This window comes from Nannospalax galili, unplaced genomic scaffold, assembly GCF_000622305.1.
Source record: "Nannospalax galili isolate Female #2095 unplaced genomic scaffold, S.galili_v1.0 scaffold417, whole genome shotgun sequence".
In the NCBI taxonomy this organism is placed as follows: Eukaryota; Metazoa; Chordata; class Mammalia; order Rodentia; family Spalacidae; genus Nannospalax; species Nannospalax galili.
Window position 1 is genome coordinate 87,836 of NW_008340785.1, and position 17,426 is coordinate 105,261.

At 37.3% G+C, this 17,426-nt stretch overlaps 1 protein-coding gene and 1 pseudogene across 1 annotated transcript in view; one reads left to right on the forward strand and one right to left on the reverse strand.

Moving 5' to 3' along the window:
* Tbc1d32 (TBC1 domain family member 32) overlaps positions 1-17,426 on the forward strand; it is a gene marked incomplete at its 5' end in the record, with an annotated part of 270,497 nt that overhangs the window by 85,111 nt on the left and 167,960 nt on the right. The window contains 3 exons of the mRNA XM_008835797.3: positions 5,814-5,952; positions 10,466-10,553; positions 12,276-12,394. Of these exons, the coding sequence (XP_008834019.3) occupies positions 5,814-5,952; positions 10,466-10,553; positions 12,276-12,394 (346 nt within the window). The remainder of the gene's footprint in view (positions 1-5,813; positions 5,953-10,465; positions 10,554-12,275; positions 12,395-17,426) is intronic.
* Positions 6,994-7,852, reverse strand: LOC115070806 (annotated as a pseudogene).

The following is a 17,426-nucleotide window of genomic DNA, read 5'->3' on the forward strand; positions in this document are numbered from 1 at the left end:
AATTTATGCGATGGAGTTTTACTCAGCAGTAAAGAAAGATGAAATCATGAAATTTGCAGGCAAATGTATGGAACTAGAAACTGTTATACTAAGTGAAGTAACTCAGACTCAGAAAAAAAATTGACCTCTGTTCTCCCTCATATGTGGATCCTTGAACCAAATCCTGATAAGTATCCAGGCATAACTACAGGAACCAGGATAATGGAAAGGAACCAGGGAGGTAAAGGAAAATAAAGAACCTGAAAGAGAAGAACAGTAGGAAATAGGCATTAATAAGGGAGATGTGGATAAAAATTGGGTTAGTTTAAGGGAGGGAAGGGTATACAAGGAACCTAGGGGATAAAGGGAAAGAAAGAGATCAAGAGAGGTAGGACCATAGGAGAAGGGTATTAATAAGGGAGAAAGAAGAAAAAATGGGGACACCTTGATTGAGGAAACCATGATGGAGGGGTTAGACAATGCGGGAGGCAAATAATGCCTAGCTAGTTTTAAAAACCAGAGGGAACCACATTAGTCCAACAACCTACTGAGAAATTATACATACCAGATTAAGAAATATATGTCTTGGCAAGGTTTATCTGAGAACACTGGCACACAGTAATTAAAAGTACCAGACTCGGGGAACTAACCTTCTTGGATGTTTAATAGACATACTTTGAGTCCTATACTAATTTGGTCAGAGGGGCATAAAAGACAGTTTTTGCTCCTTGCCCTCCTAGGTCAACTAGTTCCAGGGGCAAAGCCAACAACCATAGTTACATCAGATCATCATAGGTACACCATACCATAGCAGGTCAGATAACAAAGAAGTTTTCGGTTAACAAAACATTTTGGTTAGGCTGAGAGGGAGGGTGTGCTACCTGGACATGCTACCTGGTTATTTGTAAGTTTCCCAGTATTCAAGTGAAGCCAGCCATGGTTGAGCAGGACCTTTGACTTATCTTCACATAGATGGAACTGGTAAAAGAAAGGAGCCAGGCTCTCCTCCCAAGACCATGTGACCCCTGAGGAAGCAATCTGGAAACAGCCTCAAGAGAAAAATAATTGGTTTATTTGGGCCAACTGTATGGCCTTAAACACCCAAAAGGAAAGGATAACCAAAGTAAAGGGGCCAATATAAAATTGTAAGAGTCCATATGCATAGCTAAAGGCTACATAACAAGCAACAATGCCAGATAGGCGATACCTTCTTTTGAGTTGTTGGCCAGGGTGGCCCAAGGGACTCCCAGGTAGTAACCCAGCATAGAACTGGGAAAATGAACAGCAGATCCCTATCTTATTTAAAGGAATATTAACAACTGCTTGCTTCTAGGTGAGGAACAGGTGACCTTCCTAAAACAAAGACCTCTAGATAGGCTGACTAGAGTCACCAGATAGACAAGTAGTGGGGAATGGCTGGGGGTGCCAACAACACAGTGGACAGTAGCAGGGATGACTGCATATAAGGACTCTAGTGGCGGCAGGGGGCGGGTAGGCTATGGGACGGTCCCATCTGGGATGTGCGTGTATAGATGAATAAGATGGTTTGGGATGTTCTGTGCGATATATACACAGATAAAAAATCAACTAAAAAAAAGAATTATATTTGAGGAGGGAGCATAAAAACTCATGTAATGTTAATTGGTAGAGCTGATAAACATTACCATTGAAATCTACCCAATGACTTTATAGACATAAACATGTGCCAAAGATCCAAGTGCAACTGATTATGACTAGTAATAATGAGATACATACACATTAGAGACACATGTGCCAACATCACAATGTTATTAGCAAAAACAATGAGTCTTTCTGTAAGAAACAGTATATGTTAAAATGAAACAGAGATCTTTTTTAAAGGTTAAAAACTCATTCAATTTTATGTCTTACTGGGTTTTTGCTGAGTTCAATATTTTATAACTGTATTAATGCAACAGTGAACCTAAAATTTTTATAGCCACTTTTGAAAGAGATGTATTTTTGTTCTGGAAACTGTTATTGAGTATGTTTAAAGCTGTAATGAAATGCTTCTAAAAAAGAAAAAAAATTAATCTTTTCAATGTTTTAGGAGAAACATAAGATTTAATAAGATTTCTGATAAAAACTCAGCTGCTTGAATCATTTTTGTTATCAAAATTCAGTTTACCTTTAGAAAGAGTTGAATATCTAGCCTTGTGTCTGCATAGATCAGATACCTGATAACTGTTCCTTGAATGAGTGAAGGATTTAATTAGTGAATCAGACTTTCTTTTGCCCATGATACTAGTTTTGGAAAGTTATTGAGAGTAAGTATGAGATGAATATGATGAAAATAAAATTAATAGTAATCTATAAAATCTAATTACCCGGTAGTTGTATGTCTCAAGGTTAATCGTTTTGAATTTTTTATTTTTATTTTTTGGTGAATTTTTTGGGGAATCCTTTTCCAGCTTCCCATTTTCAGGTTTATTTTGTGCTACAGAGAAGATAGAAGCTGATCATAGGCATGATAAGGCATTTATGTCATTTAAATTGACTCAAAGTCCCAAAACAAATTTCTAAAAGCCTTCTGTAAGTGATTACAAACTCTGTGAAAGTCACTGCAAACTCTGTGAAACTATCATTAGGGTGACCTCAGAGAAGAATATAATCACAGAAAAAAACAAAAGATGTCAAACTTTCCCCAACCAGCCATCAAGGGACCCTCTGCAAAATTGGAGGATAAAGTTACAAAGGGGCTCTTAGATCTGCAAAGCTCAGCCTGTGATACCAAAGAAATTAATCCCCAGAAATTTTATTTCCATGGGAAATATCTCACCACTGAAACAATGGGGTTGTTCAAGCTAACAGAGCAGTGTGCTTTTTACCATTGCCTGTCTCCCTCTGGGAAAGGGCAATAAAGTTCAATGGCTTGGCTCTTCTGTCTGCTTTTATTAAAATTTGAAGGGCAGTTAAATAGGAAGTAGCAGAGAAGGTGTGTGTGCTAAGGCATGTCAGTGTTCATTTTCTAGAGTTATATATTCTCCCTTATATCATGTATGCCACTTCTAAGATTTTTCCCCTGTAATCTATAAGAATCACGTAAACTTTGTCATTGGTTTCATTTTCTATAATGACTAATGTCTTATGTATATTTCTGTTTGACTGATTTGATTTATATTTTCTTAAAAACTGCTTTTAATGTTTTCCTTGGCATATGTTAATTATACATAATAACAGATTTCATTATGACATTTTCATATCTGTACATACTGAGTTTCAACCATGTTTTCCCCATTGCTCTCTCTTGTCCTTGTCCTGCTAGTCCCCTCCCTCTTCCCAACAGCCTCCCTTCTACTTTCATGCCGGTTTTTGTGACCCAATGAGGTGCTATACAGTTATTTATATGAACAAGGGTGAGGGCTTGTTAATGGAGCATGGGTATTTCACAAGTGACTACACCACTGAAGAAAATGTCTCTGCCTTCCCTATCAACACTTAATTACTTACAAATCCTCAGAGTGGGATGGGGCCTGTATCAGTCACTTTTCTGTTGCTGCAATAGAAGCACCATAACCAAGGGAACTTATAAAAGGAAGAGTTTATTTGACCGTATGGTTCCAGGGGAATTAAAGTCTGTCATGGTGGGGAGGCATGGCGGTGGAGGTGGCAGGAGTAGGAGCAGAAGCTAAGCACTCACACCTTCAAGCAGGCTTAGGAAGCAGAGCAAGACTGGCGATCTGGCAAGGCTTAAGATCTCTCTAGACCAGCCCCTAGTGATGTGCTTCTTCCAGCATGGCCCCACCTTCTAAAACCTCCCTAAACAGCACCACCAACTGGGGATAAAATGTGTAAATATTTGAGGACATTCTCATTCACATCACCACAGGGCAGCATAAGCTCCTCCCCATTCCATGACAGGATGCTGATGATTCAGTCCCAGGTCCTCATGGTTACACAGCAAATGCTCTTCTCCAGTAAGCTATCTCTCTGGCCTCCTTTTGTGCTATTTCTGAATTTCTAAGTTATATATCTGTTCTTTTAGTGTTATTCTTAAAATGTCAGTATGTATTTCATTATCTCCTTTTCTTTGTTTTGAGACAGGGTCTTACTATGTAGCTCTGTCTGGCCTGGTACTTGCTTCATAGCTCAGGGCAACCTCAAACTCACACTCAATCTCCTGAGTGCTGTTATTGCAGGTGTGTGCCACCAAGCACAGCTCTAACTAGAAGTCTGATTTGTACTATCCATTGCACCTCCATTGCACCATGGAGCTACCTCCTAGATTTAGCTGTACCTGTTTAAAAAGACAATATAAACTCATTAGATATTTGTGTCATGTTTTGAAATGCACTGTGGGTTTACCACACTTTGATTAGTCATTGATCTTGTACACATACCATAATCCTCAGTGTTGTAGTTATCAGGATTTTGCACACCCAGTTTATTTCTTTATACTCACTAGCAGTACATTTGTTGAGTATGTTCATTTTTCTTTTTTTTCATTGGTTATAATTTGTGGCTCCTTTTTTCCTGATAATCTTAACTTTTCCTTGATACTTTTATGTTCCCAACATAGGCTTTGATTGTTCTGTAAGAGCTGAGAATGGTTCTTATGTTTGAGTGATTTTTTTTTGGGGGGGGAGTTATTTATTTATTGATACTCACTATGTAGACTTGACTGGGCTATATAGAACTTGCTTATTGACCAGGTTGACTCAGAATGCATAGAGATCTGCCTGTCTCTGATTCTTGAATGCTGAAATTAAAGGCAATGCACCACTACCCATGGCTATAGCTGTGTCATTCCAGTGTCTTTTGGAGTATGTGGTGATGGTAAATCTAATTTTAGTATAACCACCTATCTTTTCTCTGAAAGCTTTTGTTTGTGGAGCTTTTTTTTTTTTTTTTTTTTTTGAGCCGGGTTCCCCCTTTAGCCCCAGCCAGTCTGGAACTCACTATGTAGACTAAGCTGGCCTTGAATTCACAGAGATCTGCCTGCCTCTCCCTCCCCAGTGCTGGGATTAAAGGCATGCACCACAATGCCTGACTGTTGTGCTTTTAATGTTTATTTTAACTCTGTATCTTAACTTGCTTGGTGTTCAGAATAATATTTTAATTTATAAACAAATTGAATCTTTTCTCCACTTTCAGAAAATTCTCAGTGTTTTAAATTTTGAACTGAGCACTATCATATATTCATAGAGTACAATATTTTTCAAATATTTTTCTTTTCTTATGGTTCCTGTTGCTTTTTCTCCAGAGAAAGATATTAGTCTTCCTTAAAGATATGTTCTGAAGCCAGGCGTGGTGGCACATGCCTTTCCAGCACTTGGGAGGCAGAGGCAGGCGGATCTCTGTGAGTTCAAGGCCAGCCTGGTCTACATAGTGAGTTCCAGGACAGCTGGGGCTACAGGGAGACCCTGTCTCAAAAAGACAAAAAAAAAAAAAATGTTCTGAGGAAAAATAATGTTTCAAATAAAATAAATAGAAAATAAGAGATAATATGTATATTATACCTTTAAGCATGAGAAAACAAATATTTGAAAAAATGAACATCCAAAATAATGGAGAGTTGAGGCTTGGGGAACCCAAGTACAGTAGAATTATAATAGAAAAGTAGGATGAAATTCAGCATAGATGAGAGAACTGAGGTAGAATCAGAGCACTGTAAGGGTGACTGATACACATTCAGTAAAGAAAAGCTACTGGTGTAGAAAATGTAAGAACAAAAAGTATTTCTGTCTTGTTTTATGCCCATTGAGTAATTTTCAACCAGTGTGTGTTGTTAGTTTAATTATTGGCAATTTTGACCTGAAATATTTCCAGTTTTGAATATATTAATGATCCCTCCACCTTTCCTTTATCTGTTCCAGTGTGGCCTGGGAAGACAATTTGTTAGATGATTTACTAAATTTTGCTGCCACCCCCAAAGGATTACTGCTTCTTCAAAGAACAGGTGCCATCAACGAATGTGTGATGTTTATGTCCAACCAATATGCAAAAAAACTACAGGTACGAATTACCATTTTTATAGTGAAAAGGAGTTTTATTGTTATTAATCATTAAGAAAATCATTCTGTTTTCTGTGAATGAAGAGATTATTAAGCTTCAATTAAATTCCCTTGTAGCATTATCGCACTTGATTTTTTTTATTTTTTATTTTTTTGGTCTTTTTGAGATAGGGTCTCCTTGTAGCCCCAGCTGGCCTGCAACTCACTGTGTAGACCAGGCTGGCCTTGAACTCACAGAGATCCTCCTGTCTCTGCCTTCCAGGTACTGGCATTACAAAAATGTACCACTCTACCCTATGACTCATTATTAATAAACCCTATCTCAGCCCTGACAACTCTATCTTGACCTGACCTCCAGAGTCACAGAATTATATAGTATTATACTCTCTGTCTGATTCTATATATATTTTAATGGAAAGCTTTACTGGTGGATACTGGTGTTTATGGCTGTGTTTCAAACATGCAAACATCCAGATGGAATTGAAAAATTCAGTTAATTATTCAGTTGTTTACATGAATATGATGTAATACATCTCTATGCACCAAAACTGGGTTGAGCTTCTGGACAAAAACCCTATTAAGTCTAAGTGTGTATATCAATGAGGATTTAGGCCTCAGGCGTTTTCAGACACAAACTTAGCTTTAGGGGGATTCTGTTCAACTGTTAAATAAAATTTACTGAGTAATTTATATAATCAGGTAGTCAGAAGTAATTGAGTTATACTTGGCTGTTTTTTCCATCACAGTAGAAGTCCTTAGATTTCTAGCATTTTAGTATCTTAGGTATGCTCTTGAAGACATTTCTCTGCAGAGCTCCTTGGCTTTTTGGCAAAGATCAGGACTGTTGGTGGTGGTGATGGTGGTGTGTGTGCATGTGTGTGCCTTTGTGTCAGTGTGTCTGTGTGTATGTGTGCACAGGTGTGCATGCCTGTGTGTGTATATAGAGGGTAGCAGTTGATGTTGGGTGCTTTTCTCAGTCCCCCCCCACACTTTTTAAATATATCAGTTGTTTAATTAGGTTCTTAGGTTCTTGGCAAGAAATTTAGAACACCCATTTCTGAGGATAAATTCTGCTTGTTAAAGCAAAAGAGGATGGCTTGTGTCCCTGGAACTAAGGAATAGCTTTGATCTTTTACAAAATTTGAGAGTCCACAGCCCTGCCCTGCTCTGTGTTCTCTAATTTTCTTTTTCTGTTGGCTTCTGGTGTTTGGGCTTCTGTAGCTGCTTTTCCTGGAAGTGAGCATGTGTAAGATATTTGGGGATCTCTATATCACTGATACCAGTTTTTGTGGAGGTGGCAGCAACACATTTCTAGTGTGTTCTGTGCTGAGGAACTTAGTTGAGGGAAAGAGGTCCAGTTACAAATAGCAGGCCACTGCCCAGCTGCCTCAGAAAAAGCATTTTCCTTCCTTGTGGCGGCCCCTGAGGATGATTGGGACTGTGAATGGTGCTGATGCTCATGTCTCTATTAAGCCATCTGAAGGGTTTCTTGTCCTGGCTCAGCAGTTTCTGAGGCAAGTCTTTGGTAGGCTAATATCTAGGCACTTTGCAAAGCTTGACACCTGGATACCAACATTTTCTTTTTCCTTTTCAGCCTTGATATAGCAGCTGAGTACTTACTTTCTCTTGTAGAGTGCTTATCTGGAATAGATGGCAAATTGGGCATATCTGCCAATTCCTCTAACCAAGACAGGCTTTTGGCTGCCGTGGGGCTTCTTCTTCAGCTTTCCATCCTTAGTGTAACCCTGTTAGCCATATCTATAGTTAACATGCCTCTGGCTAGCTATGCCTATGGCTAACCATTGCCTACAGTTAGCCATGCCTACGTCACTGGCACCTGCCTTCTTGGCTGTAGATTTCTTCCTCTTGGTGTCTGGCTCCTCTGCTTTTTCACCTACCATCTTGCAATATGGGAAAGAGCTCTACCATAGGTTTTGTGACAGGGTCTCTCACTGAACCTGGTTCTCACCAGTTTGGCTAGGCTGACTGGCCAGCAAGCCCCAAGGGCTAGCTTGCTTTCCTGCCCTCCCTCTCTCCCTCCCTCCCTTCCTCCTTCCTTCCAGGCTCTGGGGGTTTGAACTCAGGTACTCATGCTCATACACCAAGCACTTTACTAACTGAGCTAGCTATCTTCTCAGTAACTGGTATCAGTTCTTAGATTAAAAACTGTTCTTTTCTTATCTCATATAGCTGTTTTGATGTTTTTATGTTACCTGATAGCAAGTACTGTTTTTTACCCCTTTTGGTCTTTAATTCTAATTTCCTTCCTTTGTTTAAAGCTATAAAAAAATAAACAAACCTTATTTATTTATTTATTTATTTTGCTCTCTACCTATGCAGAATAAATAGTTCCTGAGTTAGGACTCTGGCCTTTCTTCCTTGAGCAAAATATGTCTGTTTGTTCGTGTGGGCTTGTGATGTTAGGTGTGTTTGTGCTGCTGCACTTCCGTTTTGCATATTGAAGTGGACTCTGAGTATAGAGAATTTAGTTACTTCTGTGCTGCAATTTATGTCATACTGTCCACATCCATCTATATAAGTTCCTACTTTGTTTTATTTATTTTATTCTAGTGTCATTCCTGATTGCTAGTTCATTTCACCCTCCACACATTTCCAAACCATAAGCTTTTATATTTATGTTTAATATATGTACACACATACAGTTATACACACAATTATTTTAAATTCTTCCAAAGCTGAGTTTGAAGCTCTTCTTGTATACTAATTAACTGTTTAGATTTTCTGTTTTGTTTATACTGTTCGCAGTTTTGAAAGCATGCAGGCAATTCAAACACATCTTTTTAATTCAGGTGCCTCAGATCAGGCAGGCACAGCTTTAGATGGTGCACCTAAAATTAAATGTCATTTTTTATGTTCATAAATTCTAAAAGGTAGTATTCTTTGCATTACACTAACTGCTTACATAGAAGATACTGTTCCTTGACTTCAGGAATTGACATCCTACAGGTCTTTACCATCTTCATTAGCATATTTATCACACTTTAATGCTACTCTGTTAGTCAAGATTGTTTTTCCCCATCATTTAGATCCTCAGATATTTTGCAGAAAGCATGAAGGCTAGGTTATTTTTTTAATGCGATACATGAGGAAGTAGAGACTCAGGCCAGTTACGCAGTCTGTTTTATAGATCTGTTAGTTGGCTAGTTAAAATTGTAAGATGAAATCTCAGATTTCTTGTTTGTGGTCTTTGAGTGTCCATGAAGACTAATCTTGTTTTAAAAAGAATCTCTAATTTCTGGTGATTTTTTTTCCCCCCTTATTTTCCGGAGTTTGTGGGAACCTAGGAAATATAGTGGTTGCTATTATCTGGATAACCAGGGCCAGTGGAAGTGATAAATAAGGCGTTTCTTTGTTTATTATAGGGGAAGCAGGGGAGGGGACAGGTATTCATCTTGAAGTTCTATGCCACATAGCTGCGGAATGGTGGGTTGTAAGGAAAATGGGAAATAGGAGTAACAAGATAGTAAAGGAAGGCTGGCTTATAAAGAAATAGGCAATAGAAAGTTGGTAAAATAGACCTAATTTTCTACATGTCTATCAGCTCCTTTTTAGTTACATTTTTGCCCTTAAAATTGAGTATACACTTTAAAAATTTGACATTAAAACAGGTGCTTTAAATGAAATGTTTAAAAATATGAATTCTGAATGGACTACCTCTGTTCTGTTCAGAAGTCAGACTTTTTTTTTTTTGTCTTTTTGAGACAGGGTTTCCCTGTAGCCCCAGCTGGTCTAGAACTCACTATGTAGACTAAGCTGGCCTCAAACTCACTAAGGTCTGCCTGCCTCTGCCTCCCAAGTGCTGGGATTAAAGGTGAGTGCCACCACACCTGGCCAGAAGTCAGACATCTTAAAAGCTGACATGTTGGTTAAAGTCTGATGAGTGTCATGTTCTTTTACTTCCTTATTCTGATTAATGCTAAGATATGAACTCACTTCCCTATCTACTCTGAGCAGGTGTGTTCTCTGTAAAATGACAAGTACTTAAAGGTTTTTATAACACTCTTTCAGAGACTGATGTATTAATGATTAGAATTTGGGTAGCTCTTTATTAGGCACAAAAATTGTATTTCCTTTAAAAATAGTTATTTTAAGGAAAACTGGTTTTTGTTTTCTTAAAAGTCTGTTTAAGCATCTTGCAGTCAATATACTTATAAATGAAGAAATGACCTAAAAAGCAATAATAGAATAATAAAATTTAGAGTTGGAGATCATCCTGTTTTTGTCTGATCTAAGTCCCATTCCTTATTTATGAGAAGACTTGGACCAGGAGTAGGAAGTGATTTGTTCAGGTCAAAGAGCTGGGAGCAAACGGATATCAGAAATAAAGTCATCAGAAGTACCACATTAGTACAAACTCACTCTGACTTGGTTGGTTTGTTTTTGCTGCTCTTATCATCTGGAAGTTACTTAAAATCTTCTAATCTTTAATTTGTAAAGCAATGGCATGCTGTGGTTTTGTTGTTTTTGCATCTGATTGCTGTTCTTTATGGTAGATGGACAGGCAGAAAAAGTTCAGCTATGAAGTTTTGGTGGTGCAGGTGGCGTCCACGGCAGCAGGGGCAGTAGCTCTACAAAATTCAGGCAAGTCTGTTTTCCTCATAAACAAAATTGTGATTATTATAAATAAAATGATGATGCCAACTGAAAGCAGACACATTAAGTACCAGAATATTTTTCTCTCTAAAGTTCTACTTCCCAGTTTATCACTATATAAGAGATTTACAAGATTGTCTTTGCTCTTCCATGAAATGTCACTGGTCATTATTTTTTCTCTGAAATACACATATTCTTATTCTCCTTTTTTATCTCTTTAGAACAGTGGTATCTGATGATCTAAGCAAAAACACACCCAATGACTAAAGAATCATTCCTCATTCTATACGACAAAAGGATGTGATTTTCTCTTGATATAACTATGTCTAACAGAATTGTTCAGTGTTTAGTTAGGTGGATTTTCTTGTGCATCCAAATTGACAGTCATCGTAGCGGTCACACATCTGTACCATTTGCTTATTCCCTTCCTTCCTCTTCTCCAGTGGAAAGCATTTGTGTCACTGTGGAGCCCTCACACTATCTTTGAAGTTTGCTATCAATATGTGTTCTCCACTATCAATTGCATTTTTAGGAAAGTAAGTCACTGGGGTTTTAATATGCCATATGTTATGGTTTATGGAGCCCTCAACAAGATAGAATTCGTGATAGAAAGGAAATGATTCTATTTCCCATGTTAGAGTTGATGAATCATAACATCAGTAGGAGTGATCACTATTGATTCTCTGCTTAAAACAAAATACTTTGCTGTATTTAAACATTATTATGTTTTTGCTCAACTAATTTGGGCTACTTATATAATGAAATGTTTCTTGATAAAAATGACCCTAAACTGAACCAAATATTTCTTCTTACTTAGAATAAAATACATGTAGTATTATAGACAGGAATGCAGTAACAGAGGCATTTGAAAACTATATTTAATCCAAGATTCTGCATGTCATCAGCTAATTAAGATTTTGAATCTCATACTAGCAACTTCTCCTGAGAGGATTAAATGTAATTTTTCATAGGTCAAAGATGACTTCTGGCCCTTGAGCTCCTTTATCACAGATACTGAATTTGGAGCTTTGCATGCATCGTCCCGTTTATATGCCATAGGAACTCCAGAATTAGTATTTTTATTTCAAATGAGGAAACTGGGCTAGCTAGTAATATGGAAAATTTAAAATTTGAATTATGATATTTTCAGTTTTAAAGGCTGCATTTACCCGGTTGTGCCAGAAAACCCTTGTTTCTCTAATTTTGTTCTGAGCTTACTGATTTTATGATTAGATATTACATTTTATACTCTCATGTATGATTTGAGGAATTTAATAATCAGGTTTAATATTGATTTTCACTTATCATATAGTATTTGACTCATGTGAATCTAAAGAACTCCCTGAAACAGGAGTTGTATAAAGCACGTGCTTGCTTTAAGAAGGGCATGGGCACATTCCCTTTGTGGCCAGTCTACTTGCCTGTGCCTCTTTTCTTTTCCAACCCCTCCACATGTCCTTTGCTGTTTCCTAGGGAAATACTTTCTTAGATTGATTCATTATAGAATTTTATGGTGATGGGATGCTGTAAAAATATATTAACAATAACAAATAGCATTTCTATCAAGGATAGAGATTATTGTTATTTCTATAAGATGCAAGTATTTGTCTTCAGTGAAAGAGTAAGTCTTTCCATAAGGATAATCATATCTTCCATAAACTAAAGGCATATTGTACTATAAATATGACATAAAGTAATCTTTCTTCCTAGGGTTTATTAATGCACTCATTACTGAATTATGGTCCAATCTTGAATGTGGAAGAGATGATATAAGGGTAACCCATCCTAGATCTACTCCAGTGGATCCTATTGATCGAAGCTGTCAAAAGGTAAGAAGTCAGTTGATATAATAATGCGTAGATTTGAAGTGTATTTCACAGAAATGGCTTCAAGGAAACTTTACCCATGTCAGTTATAAGCAACAAGCTTTCTAAAGTATACTTTTCCCTTTTTAATATCTAAAAACATTTTTCATTTGAAAAATAAATTTGGTGAACTGTCAAAATACCAATATTTCCTTGGAAAAATGTCTTGGCAGGATAATTTTCATTTATGTTATTTTTAGTAGCGTTTTTCTTTCTTAATAAAATGTAATAACATAGCAGATATGTTATGAAAAAGTGGGTCCCTAAAACAAGTACAGCCCAGGTAACCAAAGCAAAACTCCAGGAAGCTGTTTGCCCTTAGGTTTGAATCTAATAGAAAATTGTCTGGGTTATTTGAAAGAACTGCAGGCAGAGGGAAAATGCTCTTGTTTAGAGGAGAGCAGCACAGTGGTTTTTGTTTTTGTTTTTGTTTTTTAGTACTCACACAACATTCTGTTAAAATTCAGTGACTTTTATACATTTGACATATTCTCCAAATTTCAGTAATTTGAGGTCATGATTCCTAGCTGTGACTTTATGATAACCTGCACAATTTCTAGTGAAAGGATGCTATCAAATTACTTAAAATAAAATCCCCAGCATTCCAGAAGCTAGTATTTCTATGATGTTAGACCAATTCACTGCAGTAAAACACATAAACATTAGAAAATAATTTAAGAATAAAATGGTTAAAAGTGTTTCAGTGACCAAAATGTGCAGAAAACTGACAGGATTGAAATTTAGACTATTGCTTCATATTCTGTATTTAATAGGTTTTTACTGGAAAAGTACCAGTTGGTGTTCCACAGATTAAAATGTACTGTCTAAAGCTTATAGAATGGAATACTGACTTTGAGGTTATTTGGTGCTAGAAAATGGAGTGGGTCCTGGAAAGACAGAACTGCAGAGAAGGTACTGCAAACTGTACGTGTACTCTGCCTGTGTGTATGATAGCCCCTAAACTATGAACTGAACATGTAAACTTTGCAGGAGTATCACTGCTGCCTACCTCACTGTCAGAATTTGAATCCAGCCAATGTAACTGTGAAAAAAAATCAGTTATTTTCTTTATACCAATAATGAACATGCTGTGAACGTCACTTTAAAAAATCTGATCTTCCAGGGCTGGGTAATAACTCACTTGGTATAGTGCTTTTCCTGCAATCACAGGGATGTAAGTTTGATCCCAGAATCCACGTTAAAAACAACAAAAAACAGGGCTGGTGATGTGACCTGTGGGTTAAGGCACTAGTTGCTCAGCCTAACTGAGTTCAGTCTCCAGGACCTACATGGTGAAATGAGAGATCGATTCCTGAAAGTTGTCCTCTGGCTTCCACATGCATGCTATGACATTCCCTCCTCCATTCCCCACACAGAATAAAAAAATGTAATACATGAAAAAATTAAAAACAAAACCAAAAAAATTCTTGAGCATAGTAGTTCCGTTGTGCCTGTATTCCACTGCTGCGGAGGGTCAGACAGGTCGATACTGGGGCTCGTTGGCCAGCCGGCCTAGCTTATTTGGATTCCAGGCCAGTGAGATACCATGTCTCATGAGAAAGGTAACCAGCACCTGAGAATTGACACCCAAGGTTTTTTTCTGGCATCCACACAGAAATGCACACATGGATACACATAACACACAGACACAGACACACACACAGACACACACACGCACGTATTTTCGAAGTGCATTTTGAAAGTGTGTGTGTATGTGTATGTATATATTTTGAAAGTACATTTTGAAAGTAGCCCTAGAAAATCGTCATCACATAAAAGAGTAGAACAGTTTGTTAGTAACTCATTAGAGACAGTGGAGGCCAGAAGGCATTGCAGTATCCTTATTGTGCTGAGAGGAAAACGAAAAATTTCAACCCCCACTTCCAAATCCAGCAAAATACACTTCAGTAATAAAAATGAAGAAACATTAGCTAATAGATAGTTAAGAAAATATCAGCAAACCTACATTTCACATGTTAAAGGAAGAGAATGTTGTGAGATGCGGGTTGGAATAAAGAACGTTTCAGTCATGACAAGTATAGAATACTATGGATGTTTATGTATATTATTTCAATCCTCAGTGTGACTGTAAGCCAGGCATCATTCTGAGGAACAGTTGACCTATGAGTACTTAGATAATAATGGCCTTCAAATTGTTGTCACAATTTCTCTTCTTTTTTCCCCAACTTGCTTTAGTCTGTGTCATTCTCGCCACAGTTTTCTTTCCTCTCAGACTTGTATTCTCCTGAAGTTACCTTAATAAAAATATTCTATTTTTTATCACTGAGAATTTTATACATATATGCAGTGTATTTTGAGCATATCCATCCCTCCTTCTCCCTCAACTTGCCTCCCAGCATGTCCCTCCCCAAACTTTAGATGGTCTCCTTTTTTCTGTAACCAAGTCCAGTTAGTATTGTCCTTATGCACATGGGTGCTGGGCCACCCATTGGAGCATGGGCAACCTACCAGGACCATATCCCTGAAGAAAGCTCTCCTCCCAGCCACCATTAACTGCTCCTTTGCTAGGGGTAGGACCATGTGAATCCCTCCCCTATCTATGCTGGATTGTTGAGTGGTTTGATCTATGAAGGTCTTGTGTAGGCAACCACAGCTGTTGTGACTTCATGAATGCAATGGCCCTATCATATCCAGAAGACACTTTTTTGAAGCAGTCCTCTGCAACCTCTGGCTCACACTAACTCTTACTTTCTGCTCCCTTCTTCTGCATTGTTTCTTGAGAGTTTGTGTGTGTGTGTGTGTGTGTGTGTGTGTGTGTGTGTGATAGATACCCACTTTATGACTTAAGCACGCCACAGACACTTATTCTCTGTAACTTGTTGTAAGTCTCTGTATTAACTGCTGTACACGGCAGACAAGTGTCTCTGAGGGCTAAGAGCTACACGAGCACCACCTATTCTGGTGTAAGAGGAATAACTGATATCTCTGCAATTCTTGAAACTTTGAAATTAAAATTAGTTTCTTACCTCTTGGTTTTTTTTTTTTTTTTTTTTTTTTTTTTTTTTTTTGGTCTTTTGGAGACAGGGTTTCCCTGTAGCCCCAAATGCCCTGAAACTGGCTATTTAGACCATCTGGCCTTGAATTCACAGAGATCCACCTGCCTCTGCTGGGATTAAAGGCCTGCACCACCTCTTAATACTGTTCATCACCTAAACTTATTTCCTTTAGAAAGTCTATCTAGAATGTAAACTATAATTTGTACTACTTTTATTTTTAAAAATATTTTATTTTATTTTATGTGTATCAGTGTATTGCTTGCATGAGTATAAGTGCACCCATGTTGTGCAATACCCACAGATGTCAGAGAGGGTGTTGGATCTCCTGGAACTGGACTTACACACATTTGTGAGCTGCCATATGGGTGCTGGGAACCGAACCCAGGTCTTCTGCAAGAGTAGCCAGTGCTTTGAACTGCTGAACCATATCTCTAGCCCCTGTACTTCTTTTCTGAAAACATTATTCCTTTATTCCTAGAGTGTGACTCCAGAGTTTATTAATGTACCATATCTCTGCATCCTTTCAGGTCAGCTCTCTGAACCATATCTCCCATCTCTCCTCTCTCTGCTATGTAGTGTTATCCTCCTGATGACCTCTGACCTTTCTGCATAGCACAGTACCATCAAGCCATTTAGGGTGCTGATTTGAATGATCTCACAGTGTATTTGTCCTGCATTACACTGTGAGTCCTTAAGGGCAGGGACTGTTAAAGGGGACTGTTCCCCTCTATTCATATTTTTATTACCATCTGGCACAGCTACTGATAGGTGGCTGGCATTAATGTGTTCTAGTGAAATAATAAATAGATGACCATTATCAGCCTTAAAAGTTTTTAATTCATAAGAAGTTTCTTGCTTTAAGTACTGTAAACTTAGCTGTCAACTTAACATTTGTCTAATCCTACCTTCTGTAAATTTCATTAGCATTGTTGCATAAAACCTTATTTTCCCAAAGCACTGTTGAGTAAATTTATGTTTTGTGCTGTTTCAAATTTTGGATAATATCTAATACCAGAGACATAGTTAATGTACTTCTGTGGTTACTGATGATTGCATTATAAATATTTTCAATTCCACAAGTGCTTAATACATTATAATTTTACAATATGCTGCGTATCTTTAAAAATGTCTCTTGTGTGAGAAATGTATTTGTTTCTTGCAGTAATCTTCTGAAATCTTCTCCAGTGTTTTAAAATTTGAATTCAAGTTATTTTTTTCAAATACAATCACTGAATTGTTTTCATCTAAAGCTCTACTTAATTTGTTAGGATAGCACATCAGAAATTGCTACAACTGTATATGGACAGAATTATTTCTTAGAAGGAGGGAAGTTCCGTAGACACTAGTGGAGTTATCTCTGTAAATAATAAGAAACCCTCAGTATCTTACTATATAATATATAGTGATAATCTGGCTTCCTATCAAAACAGGCATTTATTAAAATTTTGTAACCTATTACTATGGAAAGGGAAAGATTTATTCATGATTATATCTAAATATTGCTGGATTAATATTAGGAATATGTGAGATGTTTTAAGTATATTTTTTGGTTTTTTTTTCTAGCCTTAGATTTATTCTTAGGAACTAGCCTTAGATTTATTCTTAGGATATTAAATTGGGGTTTGAAAAGATACTGAATCTGTCAATCATCCTTATAGTTAAACTTAGTGATTAGTAAATAGCATCTGTGATTGTTTCCTCAGTGACCTTGAACTTTCTAGTTTTTGTTTTTCTTAGAGTGGTGAGCAATTTCATCTTTATGTTGTGATGGGGGAAATATGGACACATTAAGCTTAATGCAAGTTCATTTTTTATACAGAAATATATTTGTTATAAACCACTGTGTGTTCGGTATATTCATCTTATGGACTGTAATTTGTTATATAACAATGCATTGAGGTTAAAAGGAGGAATTATAAAAAGGGCTCTAGTTTTCAGATTCACAAACTAGGACTAGGGTAACACTGTTAAATAGCCTC